Source organism: Octodon degus, unplaced genomic scaffold (assembly GCF_000260255.1).
Source record: "Octodon degus isolate 3935 unplaced genomic scaffold, OctDeg1.0 scaffold00074, whole genome shotgun sequence".
Lineage (NCBI taxonomy): Eukaryota > Metazoa > Chordata > Mammalia > Rodentia > Octodontidae > Octodon > Octodon degus.
In genome coordinates, this window is record NW_004524650.1 from 8,321,160 (window position 1) to 8,339,808 (window position 18,649).

At 38.2% G+C, this 18,649-nt stretch overlaps 1 protein-coding gene across 7 annotated transcripts in view; it reads left to right on the forward strand.

Moving 5' to 3' along the window:
* Nucleotides 1–18,649, forward strand: part of Evi5 (ecotropic viral integration site 5) — a 253,121-nt gene that overhangs the window by 73,958 nt on the left and 160,514 nt on the right. For all 7 annotated transcript variants that reach the window (XM_004635730.2, XM_023720276.1, XM_023720277.1 and 4 more), the window contains 5 exons: nucleotides 2,520–2,594; nucleotides 9,019–9,144; nucleotides 11,416–11,559; nucleotides 12,416–12,505; nucleotides 12,607–12,704. In XM_004635730.2, coding sequence (XP_004635787.1) covers nucleotides 2,520–2,594; nucleotides 9,019–9,144; nucleotides 11,416–11,559; nucleotides 12,416–12,505; nucleotides 12,607–12,704 — 533 coding nt within the window. The remainder of the gene's footprint in view (nucleotides 1–2,519; nucleotides 2,595–9,018; nucleotides 9,145–11,415; nucleotides 11,560–12,415; nucleotides 12,506–12,606; nucleotides 12,705–18,649) is intronic.

The window sequence follows — 18,649 nt, forward strand, 5'->3', positions numbered from 1 at the left end:
TCCCTCTCTAGAACATCATTTAGTAGTCTGTGTAGGCTTGGCTTTGTCATCATGAAATTCTTCAGTTGTTCTTTGTCATGGAAGTATTTCACTTCTCCATTATACTTGAGAGAGAGTTTTGCAGGATAGATCAGTCTGGGTTGGAATTTGTTTTCTTGCAAGACTTGAAGAACTTTGCTCCATTCTCTTCTTGACTTGATGGTTTGTGAAGAGAAATCTGCTGTTATTCTGATGGGTTTTTCTTTAAATGTGATCTGTTTCTTTTCTTTAGTGGCTTTTATACTGTTCCTGTGCTGAATTTCTGGGATCTTGATTATTATATATCTGGGTGTGGTTTTCATTGGGTTGATGTTGTTTGGTGTTCTGTATGCTTCGGTTACTGAATGTCAGATTGTTGCCCCATCTTTGGAAAGTTTTCTGCTATTACTTCTGCCCATATTCTTTTTTATATCATTTGTGTTGACTCCTTCCTTCTCACTGATGCCTATTAGTCTCACGTTGTTCATCTTTGCATCGTCTTGCACATTTTGAATTATTTTTTCCTGCATCCTAGTTGTTTTAAAGAGATCTTTTTTTACTTTTTCACTAGCTGCAATGGTGTCTTTAAGGTCAGAAAGTATTTTCACTTTCCCTCAAAGGGTTTTGCCAGCTTGTGATTGAGGTTTTAATTTCCTGTATATCACTTTGAACCTGTTTCATACATTCTATTTATTTCCTAAATTGCTTATTCAGGGGTTCCATCATTTTTATATTCTGCTCTATTTTTTTTTATCAGTGTATTCTTTAGAAGCACTTAGTACTTCTTTGATTATAGATATCACTAAATTTTTTAGTTCAGAATTATTTCTGATCTGATTTCTTCTATACCTTTCTGCAGTTGTTTCTTTACTGTCAGTGCTATTATTTCAGAGATATCAGGTGTGTGATTTCCAGTTTTCTCTATGCTAGTGTCTTCTGCATTCGTAGTGGGTGGATGCAGGGCCTGAGACTGCATTTTGTTCCTTCTCTTTGTCATTTTGTATACCACTGTCTTCTGATGTTTGGTGTAGAGCTTAGACAGGGTTATTACATTAACACTAGGTCCGGATCTACGAAGTTCAGATTCCTCCAGGTGAGTGTTGCTTGGATCTGGCTGGAGTCTGGCTGATATGCTCTACTTCTTTCTGCTGCAGCCATTGAAGTTGAACCTTTTGTGTCACTCAGGCAAGATATTCTGCTCCTCAGTCAGCTGGGTGGGTCTTGCCTCTAGTCTCTTTGCAGGGAGTTCTGCTGAAGGATTCCACACTGGGCCTGTGCTCTGGGTTTATTTAGGATCTGCGAGCCCTGTGTGGTCTCACTCACATGCGGGCCTGCCCTCTGGGTCTGTTCAGGATCCGCGAGCCCCAGGCGGTCTCACTCACACGGGGCCCTGCACTCTGGGTCTATCCAGGATCTGCGGGCCCAGGGTCGTCTCATTCACACCAAAATCTTACTGTTTAATTCATCTCAAAGTTGCTCTTCAATAAAATGCTGTCTGGCCATTCATGGTGGCATATGCCTGTTTCTTCTTTTCTTTTTCTGTGGCAGGCTCAGCCCACCCTGGGTGCAGGGCTGGATCGACATGTGGTACCATGGATCAAAATGTGGTCCCTGCACTTGCCAAAGCTTGCCTAAGTAGGTGCTTTAGACCACTGAGCTAGCTCACTGACCCATAGTTTTATCTTTATGAGATATAAATTTTCCTTGATATTAAAGCTTTTCCACATTATATTTTTTCCTTTGCTTGTAAGAACTACTGCTTTCTAATTGTGAAATTGTGAAAAGGAAATTTTATGTAGTAGAACATTTGCTTTTAAAATAGGATAACAAGGATTTGATTTCTGGTCCTGCATGCAGGTGCCGACCCTGCCCCAGGACATGTTGAGCCAGTGACAGAGTCTGGGTGTGGTGGCACATGCCTCTAATCCCAGTGCTAGGGAGGCTGAAAACAGGAGGATTGCCATGAGTCTGATATGTGTAGTGAGACCCTGTACCAAATACACAAATGAAAAAAAAGGATAAAAGCCAGGCATGGTGGCATGTGCCTGGAATCCCAGCAGTTGGGAGGCTGAGGTAGGAAAATCCATGTGAGTTCATGAGGCCAGCCTGGGCCAATAGTAAGTTTGAGGCCAGCCTAGTGAGACCTTTTCTCAGAGAACCAAAAAACCAAAAACCAAAACCAAACAAACAAAAAAACCCCAGAATAACATCTGTAATAAGTAAACAGAAGCTTTTCTAAAAAATGCTTTAATCTGCTTGCCTCACCAATTTACATTTTTATTTATTTTTTATTTTTTTTTTGTATTTTTAGGGAAGGGTCTACTGGGTGTTCAGGTTCTCTCTACTAGATCGGATTTGTAGTGACCTGCCTGTTTATGGCCTCCCAAGAGCTGGGATTACAGGTGTGCGCCACCACGCCCTATCTTCAATTTACATTTTTAGAGAAGGAAAGTATAATATATGATATTGAAGTATTTTGAATACTATTTTTTACTTTTTAGGCATATTCTTTAGTGGATCGTGAAGTTGGTTACTGTCAAGGAAGTGCTTTTATTGTTGGATTATTGCTCATGCAGGTAAGTTAATACAGGTAGTAAGTGTCTAAATTCTTTATTGTGGTTGGAGTGGAGAATTTAAAAATTATCTTTGTTTTTATTAAAAATAAGTAGATATTGGGTATTTTTCCACAGGGATGATTTGGATAGTAATTTTTTAGTTTGCATTTTGAAAGAGGAAAAAGTTGAAATGACTTAAGATAATAGTAATTTGTCAACAAATGAAATTTCAACTTTTTTGTGTGATACTGCAAACTCTTGGACCTTGCACACTGCAACTCTTAAGTTACAACTTCTACCTCCTCAACCTCTTGAGATATTGTACCATAATATTTTACTAAAGCCTCTATCTACCTTTAAATCTTATTTGTTAACATTTAAAGGATTTAAAAAAAAATGTATTTGGCACAGGGTCTCACTACATAGCTCGGACTTGTAGTGATCCTCCTGTTTCAGCCTCCCCAGCACTGGGTCCAGGTGTGTGCTACCACACCTGGTCTCGATGTCTGGCTCAGTGTGCCCAGGGGTGTGGCTGGCGCGGCTTATAATGCAGGGAAATTAACATTTAATGGGAAGTAGTCTTTTCCTCAAATAATGTAAACATGATTCAAATTACTATGAAAACCCTATTTATGTTGTGTAATGTCTTTGGAAATTTATAGAGGAATTTATGTCATGGGGCTACAATTTTGTTGTGCATATTTGCTATCAGCTCTAATATAGTGTTATTTAACTTCTTACTGCCTCAGGGATATTATAACATTGGCAGTGACTTATTTGGAAGTGGGTTTGGTTAAAGCATTTTCAGAAGGTCAGGGAAGACAGTTTAGATTTTTATTTAGTCCCAGAATTTTAGGCCTGAAAATGGACTTTGGAGATAACTTGATTTGAATCATGTGAGTTGGATTTGGCATTTCATTTCTGTATGAGCTATGTGAATTTAGGCTATATTATTTAACCTATTTCTGACTCTTAATGTTATTTATATTGAGACTCATTGTGAGGCTTGTATAAAATAATTTGTAGCCTGGCACATCATAGACATGCAATTAAAGTTCAGTGACTTGTCCAGGATCATGCAACTTGGTAGATAAAATCAGGATAAGATTCAGAAAACTCATGTTCTTTAATACTTTACTTCAGTTTAATTATTCAATTTACCTGAGTTTTGAAAGCTTTGTAAGAATAATGTACACACACACACACACACACACATCCACACATCCACACACAAAATTAATTCCAGCTTTTGCACATAAGATTTACTAGTGCTACACCATGCTAGGCCCCAGCCTCCATATATCCTTTTTGAATAGCATAAATATGATGTCAGAGACACTGGTTTATAATAAAAGTACCTAATATTTACTTTGTGTTACAAGAACTACTAGTGGTTGTTATATTGATCTTTTATTTATTTTTTTCTATCTTACTATGTAGTTCAAGCCAGCCTCAAACTCACAGTGATCCTTTTGCTTCAGCTCTCTGAGTGCTGGAGTCATAGATGTCTGCCATCATGTCCAGCTCTGTTTGTCTTTGGAAGGTGGGACTAGGTCATAATTAACGTAATATAAAACTATGTGTGTTCATGCTGAGGTATAGATGTGACTCTTAATTTGTCATTGGCTAATATTGGTATGTCTTTCATTATTGAACTCTTTATTGTCAGCCAAGTGATTTTTTTTTTTTTTTTTTTTGGTTACAGTTGTTTTACTTTCATATTAGTTCCAAAATAACTTGTAGGAGTCATCTCTACTGAGGATCTAATGGATAGTTTTTCCCAACTTTGGTGAATCTGATAACAGCTTCTTTAGCTCTCTTAGGTATCCTAAACAGCTATCAGATATTCCAACAAGATGCTGCTGGCAGTCACGGTATAATGTTTCTTTTAAAGATCATCAGCACCACAGTTAAATTCATCAGTGGTATTTTGGTGTTTGATTGAACTGGCTTATAGTGTTAGCAACAGCTAATATACTGCCACATTAATCTCTCTTTTTTTTTTTTTTTTCCTCGAATGCCTTCAGGGCACTTTTGGCCAGCCGGAGAGTTGTGAGGTTCGAACTCCAGCAACCTGAGGCTGACAGCTTTGTGGAGGCAGCCACTTAAAGGACTGAGCTAGGGTCAGGCCCCCCCACATTAATCTCTTAATAGAGAGACTCTGTACCAAAAAATAAAAGATTAAAAAAATTTTTTAAACTCTTCCCCTGTTCTCATATTAATATTCATGTATGGGAAGAGGAAGTGAAACTTTTTCATATGTAAGAATTTCTTATAAGACACAAAAGGGAGATGAATTCATTCATTTCCACCATTCCTGGACAGGAAGTGGGGAGATAGAGGAAAGAGACTGGTAGTGAGAGATCACACACCACTTAGGATTTTGTAAGAATGAGGACATCAGAAGCCACTAGAGTATTTTGCTGAGTGGTGTGAAATGTTCTAATTGTGCCTTGAAATGTTCTAATTATGCACAGTAGTTGCTGTGTGGGAGCGAGGTAAGTACGAGGGAGGCATTGGAGTGGCCAACAGAGAAGTACTTGCGGTAGTCAATAGACTACCCCTTCTTTGTAGTAGCTTGGATAAGGTGTTTGGAGTAAGAAAGTATTGATTCCTGAAATTGAATGTAGAGTCAACAGAATTTAGTGATACATTAGATGTGAATTAAAAGAGGAGGGTATCAGTAATGACTAAGAATTTTGAGTAAAAGTTTGGGGCAGCAAGAAATAGTAGCATAGGAAATGAGGTGTGTTGTCTGAGAGGTTTGCTGCACATCCAACATGGAGCTACTAAGTGGATAGCTTTACAGGTGGTTTTTTTTTTTTTCTCCAGAAGTGGGAATTGAACTTAGGCCCTTGTGCTTGCCAGGGAAGTGCTTATTCTACTGAGCCATCTCCCTGGCCCCTTGTTTTGATTTTTTGAGACGTCTTGCTGTGTAGTTCAGGGTGGTCTTGAACTCATACATCTTACATTGGCCTCAAATTTGTAGTAATCCTCCTGCCTCAGCCTTTTGAATGCTGAGGTTACAGAGGTGTTATGTCCAGCTATTACAGCACAGTTTGAAAAATGAGATGGGAATTAGGGAAACGTCCAGGTGCAAGTAGGCATGGTAGATATGGTGACATGTAAGCAGGGTAAGTTTTCTTCTGACTGCTTCTTCTTCTTCTTCTTTTTTTTTTTTTTTTAAAGTTGAAATAGTAAATAATATTTTTAGCTTAGAATTGAGTGGGGGAATGCTGGCCATGGTAGCAAGTGCCTGTAATCCCAGCATGCTGGAGGCTGAGACAGGAGGATCACTTTGAATTCAAGGCAGTATAGGCTGCATAGTGAGTTCAAGGCCAGCTAGGACTACATACAAAGATAATACCCTCAAAACAAAAGCCTTGAGCAGGAGAGATGCTTTAGAAGATGGAGCAAGAGTCAGGGCTGAGCTAGGTGTGGTGGCACAGGCCTGTAATCCGAGCTACATGGGAGACTGAGGCAGGAGAATCACAAATTCTGAACAGACTGGGCAATTTACTGAGACCCTGTCTCAAAGTAAAAAGTGAAATGGACTGGGATTTAGCTTAGTGGTAGAGTTATAGTATGGGTTCAATCCCCAGTATCATGTATCCACAAGCACAAAATTGAGGTCTGAGGAGAAAGTTTAAAATGAGAGTGATTGATTTTGGGACATGGTATATACCAGACAGTATTAAAGATCTACTAAAATTAGGGTTCTTGAATTCAGAATAAAATCAGCCAGCATGGCCAAGGTCTTTTTTTTCCTTTCCTGCTGTCACTGTGTGCTGCCTAAATGTACATGTAGAACTGAATCTGAGAATGGAGGGAGGGGAAGAGGACAGGAGGGAGGAGAAATTCATTGTGGATTTCAGAAAGTGAATAAATATAACAGGGTAAGCTGCGAAGTGAGCACATCAGGTTGGGAAGAGAAAAAGGTAGTAGGTCTGCCAGTAGAGGTTCAGTAGTTTGTCCAAGGTCATGTAGCTATTGAGTGAAAAAGCTGAGAGTTCAACTTCCAAGGCTCTAGAGCTTGAGCTTGTTAGGAGAAAAGAAGTCAAAAGATTTGCTAGGCTAGGGGTATAATTAGGGAACTGGTTGGGGGATGGCATGGCATGGTAGCCCAGAAGAGTTTGGATGCTGAAGGGGAAAAAAAAACCCAACAAAACACCGCAGAGCATCTGAGTGGTATGTACTGATTAGTATTTGTTTCAGAGAGTGTGTGTATGGGTTAGTGGTGTGGAACTGGCTTTAAGGTTCAAGGAGGGACATACCTTGCTAATCGTTGGCTCCTTTTAATGATATGGGAGAGAAAATAACTACTGAAGGAGAGTGCCACATTTTATTTTATTTTATTTATTCTTGTCTTTTTGAGACAGGATTTTGCTATGCAATTCAGGCTTGCTTTGAATTCACTTTGTACCCCAGGCTGGTCTCAAATTTGCAGTGATCTTCCTGCCTCAACCTCCCAAGTGCGGGGATTATAAGCGTGTGTCACAATGCCTGGCAGAACCACATTTTAGCTACAAGAAGAAAAGAATATTTGGAAAAGTGATTGAGGATATAGGTAGAAGATTCGAGATGGGATCACATTAGGGGAAAAATAAAACTGTATAGGGTTGGGAGATCTGGTATCTTGGGCTAGTGGCTGACATAAAACTTTGGGGCTGGAGGGAGTCATAGGATTTATAGGAATGATCTCTAAGGCAAAATTGAGCTTGTATTGGTTAGAAAGAGGAAGGTGTGGGTTTTGCCAAGAGTAACTCTTGACTTCTGTCCAGGCCTGTATTGAAGGCAGGAATAATGTACTGTTATTTGCAATAGTTTCAATAAGAATGCATAGAGATCTTTTGGGGATATTGTAATTGGTACTTTTAAATCCCAGTTAAAGATAATGTGAAAACTTATTTTGTAAGTTCTTTTTAATATTATAGCATATCACCTCTCAGAGTCCTCAAGGCTTTTCACCTTACTTAAAGTGAAATCAAAAATGATACGGTTGGGGCTGGTGAGATGGCTCAGTGGTCTAAAGCACCTACTTAGAACAAGCTTCGCAAAGCACAGGGACCACGGTTCAATACCCCAGCACCACATGCCAGCCAGCTCCGCCCCCTGGTGGACTGAGCTGGCCCCCCCCCCCACACACACATAAATAAAATTGAAAAAATGATACGGTGACCTTTAAAGCCTATATATTTTGGTTGCCTTGTATTTTCTTCTCCATAATCTAACCTCTTCTCATTCCATGATTACTGCTTTTTGTTTGTTAAGCAATATAACTATAATCTGATATCATATTTTCATTCTTTTGTTTGGCATCTACTAAGGAGTTCTTGCATAGATTTTTTTTTTTTTTTTTAAATCAAGAGGATAATACGACTTCTAGTTTGGTAGTCTCCTGATTGCTGTTCCTTGCGTATGCCAGTGTGATTCTGTCTTAGGGCCTTTATACTCTTTTTTTTTTTTTTTTTTTTTTCTTTTCTGTATTTTAGGGAAGGATCTATAGGGTGTTCAGGGTCTCACTACTAGATTGGACTTGTAGTGATTCTCCTGTTTATAGCCTCCCAAGTGCTGGTATTAGAGGTGTACACCACCATGCACAGTCTCAATCGCTGTCTCGGTGTGCCCCAGGGGTGGGGCTGGCATGGCAGGCCTGAGCATCGAACTCCTGGCCCTTACACACTGAGCTATTTGGCTGCCCCTAAAAGTTGAGAAGGATTTTTTTTTTTTTTTGCCAGGCTCACACTGCCTTAACAGGTGGTGTGGTGTTGCATGTGGAGCTGGGGATTGAACCCCGGTCTGGCAAGCCTGACTGGGTTTGCACAGGCAGGCACTTCAACAATTGAGCTAACCAACAAGTCCCTTCTTCTGTCTTCTAGGACTGTTCTTTTCTCAGATGCTCCCTCACTTTCTTCAGAATTTTGCTAAATGTTACCATATGAAGGGACCTTCCCTGGCCTGCAAAAACAGCGGAGTGCTTCCCTAGCACCATCTCTTATGGTAGTTACTTTTCCATGCCATTCACTGCCATCAAACATACATACATACATACATACATACATACATACATGTTGATTTATTTTTTATATTGTCTATTCTCCCCTTCCCCCAAATTGCAGGCTCCTTGAAAAGAGAGATAGTGGTATTTTGTTCATGGATATATATATCCAGGAAAAAGAAAAATATATGGTTCTAAAGGAATATTTGTTGATTGAATTGATGAATCAAACAAATTGAGGTTAGTGTCAGAGGCTATAAGACTTCTTTGACTTTTTATTCTCAGAATGGGAGCTTTAAGCCCCCTGACTCTTAGTTGCTCTTGACATTGCTTCATGTGGCATTCAACACAGTGTTTATGGTTAGATAGGTACTTGGTTTAAAATAATTTGGTTTACTTGTGTATCACAGAATAGTAACCTCTGTTAACTTTTTTCTCTTAATGCAGATGCCAGAAGAAGAAGCTTTCTGTGTATTTGTTAAATTAATGCAAGATTATAGACTTCGTGAACTTTTTAAACCAAGTATGGCAGAATTGGGCCTTTGTATGTACCAATTTGAATGCATGATACAGGTAAAAGTGCAGTTTTGTATTTTTGTCATCTTGATCTGAGTGATATCTTAGCAAACATAATGTTAGAAGTATTAAAGCAGTTGAGATAAATCAGTGCTCTTATCACATGATCTTTTTTTTTCAATTAATACGTGACTGGATATCTTGGTTACTTTTCTCGTAGCTGAGACAAAATACCCTGCACTCAAAGTTAAAGAAGGAAAGGCTTAGTTTAACTCACAGTTTGTAGAAGTTTCAGCACGCATTTAGCTGGCTTCGAGGTGGAATGGTTTGGCAGAAGAGTATTGCAGAGGAGAGCCAGTTAATGGCAAACAGAAGGTAGCAAAAGAAAGCAAGGAGGGACCTTAACAGCATCTTTCTGCCCCTTTTAGCTTATCTAGACTACTCAGGGTGGGTGCTACTCACACCCTTAATCCTATGCCTTGAGGTTAGCACTGCATCTTGAATCAGTTCCAGCATCACACACTCTAGATTTAGCCACCTCTGAAAAAGCCTCACCTATGACTGACTTCATGAGGCTCTGGGGGGACATTTAGACAGAAGCCATGGCACTTGGCCTAATTCCCAGTGAGGTGCTATTTTCAGGTAAAATACATCTAGAACTTGACTGCAGTTTTCTAACTTTAAGTTAGAAAAGTTTCAGACCTGCTAAGTTTTCAAACCTTCAGCATTTTTGCCAAATGCACCATAACTTTTTGCATGCATGAATTTCCTTACATGCTATTATATCTTATTACTGTTAATCTAGTCTGAACTCTGAACAGGAGCGTTATGACATTACGATACTGGTGTTGATTAGTTCATTTATTTCATAGCCAGCTGTATTCTTTCTTTTAGTCCTCACTTTTACTTCCTTTTTTTTTTTTTCTCGCCCTGCATTTTGCTAGTCTATAAGTATTTTTTCCCGTATTTTTGTCATTTTTTAAGAGTCAGAGATTTGGTGACTAAATGAGGATGGAGAAAAGAGGAGTGGAATCAAAATCAAGTCATACTACCTTTGAAATATATTACCTTTCTGGGTTTTATTATATAATATGAACAATTCTGGCACATTTCCTATAATAAGAAGGTGTAAATATTCTTTTGAGTATCCTTTCCTGGTGGTCTCACCTGTAGAAATTATGGAGTCCTGTATCTTTTGAGTGGTGAGAAGGATGAGATATGTAAAACATTTTTATATTTTAAAGAAAAAAATGCTTTTCTGAACAGCTTGTTTTTAGTCAACCTTAAACGTTCTTGGTATATTTTTAGTTAATGTGTTGCTTCTGTTTTGAATTACTGAAGCACCTGTATTTTGCATATTTTTCTTGTTCCATAGGAAGATAATAAATTATTAATGGTAGGCAGCACCTGAAGGTATTTCAGTGTAGCATTTCTTTTCTTTACATTTTTTGGAAATATTGTTTATATAACCTGGCATGGCAACACACTTTTGTAACTGCACTCAGGAGTCTGAGGCAAGGGGGATCCCTGTGAGTTCAAGCCCAGCCTAAGCTACATAATGAGTTCAAGGCCAGCTTGAACTGCATGGTGAGACCCTATCTCAGTGGGGGAGGGGGGTGCACCACAGGGGGAGAGACAGACAGACAGACAGACAGACAGTAAAGAAGTGTAGAAAAGGATAGAAAACATCAGACAGCTGTGTACCCACCAACAACATTAAATAAATATAAAAATTGCTTCACATGATCACTCACTGGTGACTATAGTGACTATAGTTGGGATGGGTACCTAGTTTAAATGTAATATGGCTGTAAGTTATTTTTATTAATCACATGTTATACTCTACTCAGAATTCCAAGTCAACATCCTTACCTTCTCTTACCAGATAATAGCCACTATCCTGAACATGTCAATTTCTATAGCTTTTTGGTATTATGTTTAATTGACTGATCTCTCTCTCTCTCTCCCTCCCTCCCTCTCCCTCTCCCTCCCTCCCTTCCGCCCTGCCCTGCCCTTTCTCCCTCTCCCCTCCCCTCCCCTCCCCTCCCTTCCCCTCTTCTCTCTCCCCTCCCCCTCCCTCCCCTCCCCTCCCTTCCTCCTTCCCTCTCTTCTTTCTTTCTTTCTTTCTTTCTTACTTACTTACTTACTTACTTACTTACTTTGTAGTTGGGATTATAGGCATGTGCCACCATGCTTGGTCTTATTTCAGGTTTGATATTAGTTAATCATAATGATTTGATTTAAAATACTAAATTTTTTTTTTTTTTTTTTAGATTACAGGTGTGCACCACCACATCTTGGCTTTACTAATTCTTTTCTTCTCTCCAGGAACATCTTCCTGAGCTCTTTGTACATTTTCAGTCTCAGAGTTTCCATACCTCAATGTATGCATCATCCTGGTTTTTGACTGTTTTTCTTACAACATTTCCACTACCAATTGCAACAAGGATATTTGATATCTTTATGTCTGAGGTAAGTAATGAGCAGGCTAGGAACAAGAGCCAAGCAAAGGGTCATTGAGCTTATTGTAGCAGGATGATAAAGGGGAGAAATAAGGAATCTCATGGGCCCCTGCATAAACTACTCACGTAGAAAAAATCTTGTATAAACATTATTAGAGACCTTTAAGGTAGATACTGTCACTACCTCTATGAGGAAGCTGAGACTTATAGAAGGGTTAAACAACTTGTGCAAGGACACACACATATGTGATTGTACTAAGCAGGTGTCAAACATAGGCAGTGAAAGTTTGGAGCCAACCCTCTTAATCAAATCTCTATCACCGCCTCACTGATATAGTGAGAGCTATGAGAGGTAAATTTGCCTTATAGTTAATATTCTTACAATACAGCTGTTATCTAAATAGTAATTAGTATAATTTTATTCTAGTTTGTGAACATATTGTTAGTGATCCTTTGTTTTCTGTTCTCTGAACTTAATATGGTTATTATATACATCTTGGGATACCATTTATCTAAATTGCCTGTGGACTAGAGTTGAAAAACTGCAGTTCCCTTACTGAGCTACTATGATTTTCATAGCAGATCTGTCCTGCCCTTTCTTTTTATAAATAAAGTTTTCATATGTACAGCCTTGTCCATTTGTCTGTTTTGTATGTTTGCTTTTGAGTATAGTGGCAGAGTTGAATAGTTATGACAGACCAGATGGCTTACCAAGCCTAAATGTTTATTATCTGGCTCTTTACAGAAAATGTTTGCCATTCCCTAGTTTAGATTCCTGAGTGTTTACCTTAGTGTTATTTTGAATTATTTGTTTTTGATGATGGAACAGTAAAACAAATTTGGCTTCATTTAATTTGTTTCATCAGGGTTTAGAAATAGTGTTTCGAGTAGGATTAGCCCTTCTTCAAATGAATCAGGCAGAATTAATGCAACTTGACATGGAAGGGATGTTACAGGTAAGTTGGCTCATGATTTCTTGCAAGCTTTTAGATTTCACTATTGGTTAATGACAAGTGGCACTAAGTGGCTCAGTTGTTGTTCTTTTATTGTATCTTAGCACTTTCAGAAGGTCATTCCACACCAGTTTGATGGTAGTCCAGACAAATTAATCCAAGCAGCTTACCAAGTCAAATACAACTCAAAAAAAATGAAAAAGTAAGTATTTTATGTTTCCTTGTTTTAGTTATGGAGGTTTGTTGAATAGGAAATTCAGTGGAAGTGACAAAGCATTCTAGCGATAAGTTCCTTTAATTTTGGTGGTGGGGAGAAAGGGAAGAAAGAAGAAAAGAAAAAGAAGGGAAAGAAAGAAGGAAGAAAACTTGAGGATGAGGGTTCCTTAGTCTTCCTAGTAACTAGTTCTCTTTTTAGATCTTATCACTTGTATGATCCATTTTTTTAAAATTTCATTTATCCTGCTTACTTATCAGACTTCATCTTTAGTCTTTTACTTCTTTATCTTATTTTGTTCTACTTTATTGATTCCTGTCTGATATACAGTAACCTCTGGTCTAAATAAGTGTACCTCTTCTGTCCTTCTATATTCAGTATTTATATAGCCAGGTGTTGCTGTACAGGTAGTGAGGTTGCTGATAGTAAACTCTGTTTCTAGTGCTCCACCATGCATATTTAGATTGCTCTGATTTACCTTCTCACTCCCTGTAGTGGTTCTTTAAAACCATACCATTCTTCCCAAATTCCCAGTCTTTTTTTTGCCATATTTGAATTTCAGTGAATTACCTTATTGGTAATTCATCTATACTCAAATCTTGTCATCTACTTGATAAGCTTGGCTATATTTCTTTCTTCCTTTTTCAGAGTACAGTATTTTATTCCTTCATAATACTAATTCAGTATACATGTTAGTATTCTTTCTTGATTCTTTTTAATTTTTTAAAAATTTTTTTAAGGAGAGTACAAATTAGAATTAAACAAAAAAAATTACAAGTGATAACAGAATTTCACTTAACAAAGTAATAGGAATTTCACAGTATTTGTTGTAATACAGTGTTGTCTTCCAACCAGTTATTCATATTACCCAATATATGCATGTAAAATTGAAAGAAGAAAAAGAAATGTATGAGAAATTAAAAAGAGAAAAAGTACAAACAACTGGAAAAAGGAGATGAAACAAATTATTATCTGCTCTTTTCTATGGACCAGCAGAAACGCATAGTACAGTTGTCCAAATTAACCATGCTTACATACCTAGATAAATCTCTTTCTCTCGCTCCCTCTCCTATCCTTCTCAACTCAGTAACTCTTTCCTTTTGAATAAGTTCATTCTCTTCCTAGTATCTATTATACCCTTCAGATTCTATTAGGTTCTCACACAAAGAAGACAATACAAAGTTTGCACATATGGGTCTGATTCTTCCAGGTCCTTGCTTCATTAATTCTTTCTTTCTTTTTTTTTTTTTTTAATGTTTTTTAAAATTTTATTTATTTATTTGTGTGTGTGTGTGTGTGTGGCCAGCTCAGCCCACCAGGGGGTGGGGGCTGGCTGGCATGTGGTGCTGGGGGATTGAACCACCGTCCCTGTGCTTTGCTAAGCTTGTTCTAAGTAGGTGCTTTAGACCACTGAGCCATCTCACCAGCCCCTTCATTAATTATTTCTTTACTTTAAATCTTTCACTCTTCTTTTTTTTTTGTATTGTTTTAAGAAAATAATTTTAAGTCATGACTTAGAAGTAACAAGACAAAACCTTCCTTAATATACCATTCTATTCTCATTAAACTTGACTGTAAAGAAAGAATAGTTTATACTCATTAGCTTTAAATCATATTTCACTTGGTTTTTTTTTTTTTTTTTTTTGGTCAGTTTGAATCTTCACACATTCAGAAAAATAGTTACTGATATTTCCAGGTAGAGTCTTGCTTTGCATTCCAGGATGGCCTTGAACTCATTTTGTAGCCCTAGCTGGTCTTGAACTTAAGGTGATCTTCCTGCCTCAGCCTACTGAGTTTTGAGATTTATATTCTTATTTAGGCCTAACAGTTGTTAGTATTATTATGTGTTTACTTTTTCTATTAGAGTAAATTATAGAGTATTTTATTTTATTTTTATTCATTTTTTTTTAATTTTAGGGAAGGGTTTATAGGGTGTTCAGGGTCTCACTACTAGATCAGACTTGTAGTGACCCACCTGTTTACAGCCTCCTAAGAGCTGGGATTAGAAGCACATGCCACCACGCCCCGTCTCAATTGCTGGCTCAGCACAAAGCCCCAGGGGCAGGGCCGGTACCGGCCCAGCAGGCCCAGGGATCAAACCCTTGGCCCAGGTGCTTTAATCTGCTGAGCTATTTGGCCGGCTGTATGTATTTTAGAGTAAATTGTAGAAATCATGATGCTGTACTCCCTAGCACTTAAGTATTCATTGGAACAAAATAAATGCATTTACTTCTCTTATATGGCTTTTACCACATAACAATAATTCAGTAACTCTTTGTCTAACACCCAGTCTAGATTTCCCTAGTTGTGCCCAAAATGTCTTTAACTTTGATTATACTATACTTAGTTATTCTTTCAGATGCCTTTTTCTCCTCCCACTATTCCTATCTCTTACTTCCTTCTGCCTTTTTAAAAATAGTGCTAGGGATTGAATTCAGTGCCTTGAGCGTGCTAGGCAAGCACTTTGCCTCTGAGCCATACCCTCAGCCTTAGATTTTTCTTTTTTTTTAATCTTTTTTTTTTTTTGGCGGAACTGGGGATTGAACTCAGATCCTTGCGCTTGGTAGGGAAGCGCTTATTCCACTGATCCATCTCCCCGGCCCCAGATTTTTCTTTGTGTAGGTCAACATTGCCCACTTAAACTTTTTTTTTTTAAATGAAATATCTCTATGTTGCCTACACTTTGACCTTGAACACCAGGGCTCAAGCCATCCTCCTGCCTTCTTAAGTACTTGGGACTACAGGTGCATTTTACTACATCCAACTCCAAACCCTTTTTTTTTTTTTTTTTTTTTTTTGTATTTTTTAGTAAGGGTCTATAGGGTAGATCAGACTCATAGTGATCTGCCTATGTTCAGCCTCCCAAAGAGCTGGGACTATAGGCGTGTACCACTTTGCCCAGTCTCAGTTGCCATCTCAGTGTGCCCCAGAGGTGGGACTGGCATGGCAGGCCTGGATTGAATCCTGGCCTCTGAGTATGCCTAAGCAGGTGCTTTAATCCACTAATCTATTTGGCCAGCCCTTTCAAACCTTTTTAATATGCTATTTGTTGAAAAGAATAAGTCAAAAGGGGATACAAAGGAAAGAACATTTTGTATTTATATATACAAAATAGTTGGGATAGATATACAGCTACTTTTGCTTAATTCAATGAGAAGAAAGAGGTATACTAATAGTGTTTGGACAGGATATCCTGTCTGCTTCTTGTACTATGGATAACCACTAAGAAGATAACAATGTACAATGTATTGATTATCGAAACTGTCCTATTAATCAGCTTTGAAACTGTTTCATTCATATTTGTTTCTCAATAAAATTAAAAGTATTTGTTTATTTATTTATTTTTGGCAGAATCGGGGATTGAACTCAGGCCCTTGCGCTTGCCAGGGCCTACTGAGCCATCTCCCCAGCCTAAAATTAAAATTAATAAAAAAAAAAAAAGAAAAGAATAAGTCAGTTGTACAAAGACTTATCTAAAATTAAGGACTTCTATAATAATTATTTCCACATGATCTTTCCCTTATGTTTTTATAAACTGAAAGGTAAATGTAAAGACTTAGTTAGGGGGCCGGGGAGATGGCTCAGTGGAATAAGCGCTTCCCTGGCAAGCACAAGGGCCTGAGTTCGATCCCTGGTTCCGCAAAAAAAAAAAAAAAAAAAGACTTAGTTAAATTAAGATCAAACATTTTTCTGCTGCACATGGCAGTATATGCATGTAATCCCTGCACTCTGGGAGACTGAAGCAAGACACTATTAAGTTTAAGTCTAGCCTGGGCAATAGTGAATTTTTGTCTATAAGTAAAAGGGACTAGGGATATAGTTTAGTGTGAAGGCTGTGAGTTCAGTCTTGGGGGGGGTGTGTGTGTGTATGTGTGTATGTGTGTATGTTTCACTCTTGAGACAAGGTATCTCTATGCAGTTCAGGCTGCCCTTGAACTCATTCTGTAGCCTAATCTGGCCTGAATTCACATTGATCCTCCTTTCTCCATCCTCCTGCCTCAGATTCCTAAGTGCTGGGATTACAGGTGTGCATCACCATACCCAGCTTTGGGTTCAGTTACTAGTACAGAAAGAAAAACAAAACACCAACAATGACCACAAAACACATGTTACTTTAGAGTAATGTCTCAGTCATTTTCTCCCTCTGTGCTCTCCCTCTGTCTCTATTCCTTTTTCCTTTTTTTCCTCTCTCCCTCTCTTCTGGGCCTCCCACTTGATTTGAATGGAATCTGCCACTTCTAGGCTACACAGATAGGGTCTTGATACGTAGTTTTATAAACAACATTTTTATCAGGTAGTGATAGTTGCCATGGAGGAAGATAATCTGCAGCTGTTGTATAGCTGTTGCATATCTATGATTACAGAACTTTGGGAGGCCAAGGCAAGAGGATTGTGAGTTTGAGCCTAGACACCTTAGTGATTTAGCAAGACTTTTGGCTCAATTTTTCAGTACAGAAAGAATCAGAAAAACAAACAAAAAACTTAAAAGAGTGCTGGGGAGATAGCTTGGCAGCATAAGGATATAAACTTGGTGCAGAGTCCCGAGTTTGATTCTCAGCACCACATGCTGTGTCAGCCCTGAAACTCCAGGTGTGCTATACTGACTACAAAACTGGCGTGCACACCTGTAATCCCAGCATCAAGCAGGCTGAGCTAAGAGTATCACTTTGAGTCCAAACTGCGTAGTGAGACCCTGTATCAAAAAATTAAGTTAGGGGGCCGGGGAGATGGCTCAGTAGGATAAGCGCTTGACTGGCAAACGCAAGGATCTGAGTTCAATCCCCGGTTCCACCGGAAAAAAAAAAATATGTATATATATATATATATATATTAAGTTAAAAAAATCCAACCCCCCCCCCCAAGATTTCCAGATATAGAAGACAAGGCCTGGAGGCAGAAATGTGACAAAAGACATTGTGCATTGTGTCTAAGGTGAGTGCAGTAGAGAAGGCCAGGAGGAAAGAGGTAGGACACATGTATTGGAGAGCAAACAGGAAATCTTGTAGCCCTACTAAAGAATAGACAGTGAAAAAGGTAGGAGCAGGGTCAATTGAAGGAGAAAAGTTATTGAAAACTTGGGTTATGATAAGGTAGCAGTTGAGATGTTAAGAAGTAATTATTTCCTAGGTACAAATCCAATAGATATTTTTTCTTAATTATATTTGATATGTTAGCTTTGATCTGTATATGATCACTTATTTTTAAAACTTGTATATTGATGAAATAAAGTTATATATAGTCACATATCAAAAAGCACCTTCCGGGCTGGTCTGGTAGCTCAGTGGACTAAAGCACCTTTTAAGGTAGAATGAAGCAGCTGGGGTTCAATCCCCAGTAGGCCGTGTTGGCCCTGCCCATGGGGTACACTAAGATGACAATTGAGACTGGGCATGGTGGCGCATGCCTGTAATCCCAGCACTTGGGAGGCTGAAAACAGGAGAATCATTATGAGTGTGATCTATGTAGTAAGACCCTGTAGACCCTGAAGACTCTGTCCTAAATACAGGGGAAAAAAAAAAAAAGCACCTTGTCATGAACCCATTGTTTATCCTATGTGTTCTCTGCAAGATGTAATTACTCTGCTGAGTTTTGGACTCATCACTCATTCTTTTGCTTTTTAGAAATAGTTTTAGGTACATGTCATTATGCTTACTTTTGAGCACTATATAAAGATTGTATCATTTTGGATAGAGTAATTTATGACTTGCATTTATATTTTATTAATATTATGATGATACAGTTGGCTGTTTTTTTTTCCTTGAATTTTTTTATTGGTACATTTTATATATACATAGTGATAGCATTCATCATAGGGGAATTGTACCTTGCTTCAAACAATAGTTTCAAGCATTTTTTTAAAAAAGATTTAAAATTTCTGAATTTAGTTCAACTTAAAATACCACATTTCCGAGAAAAATGAACCTTTTGCAAAG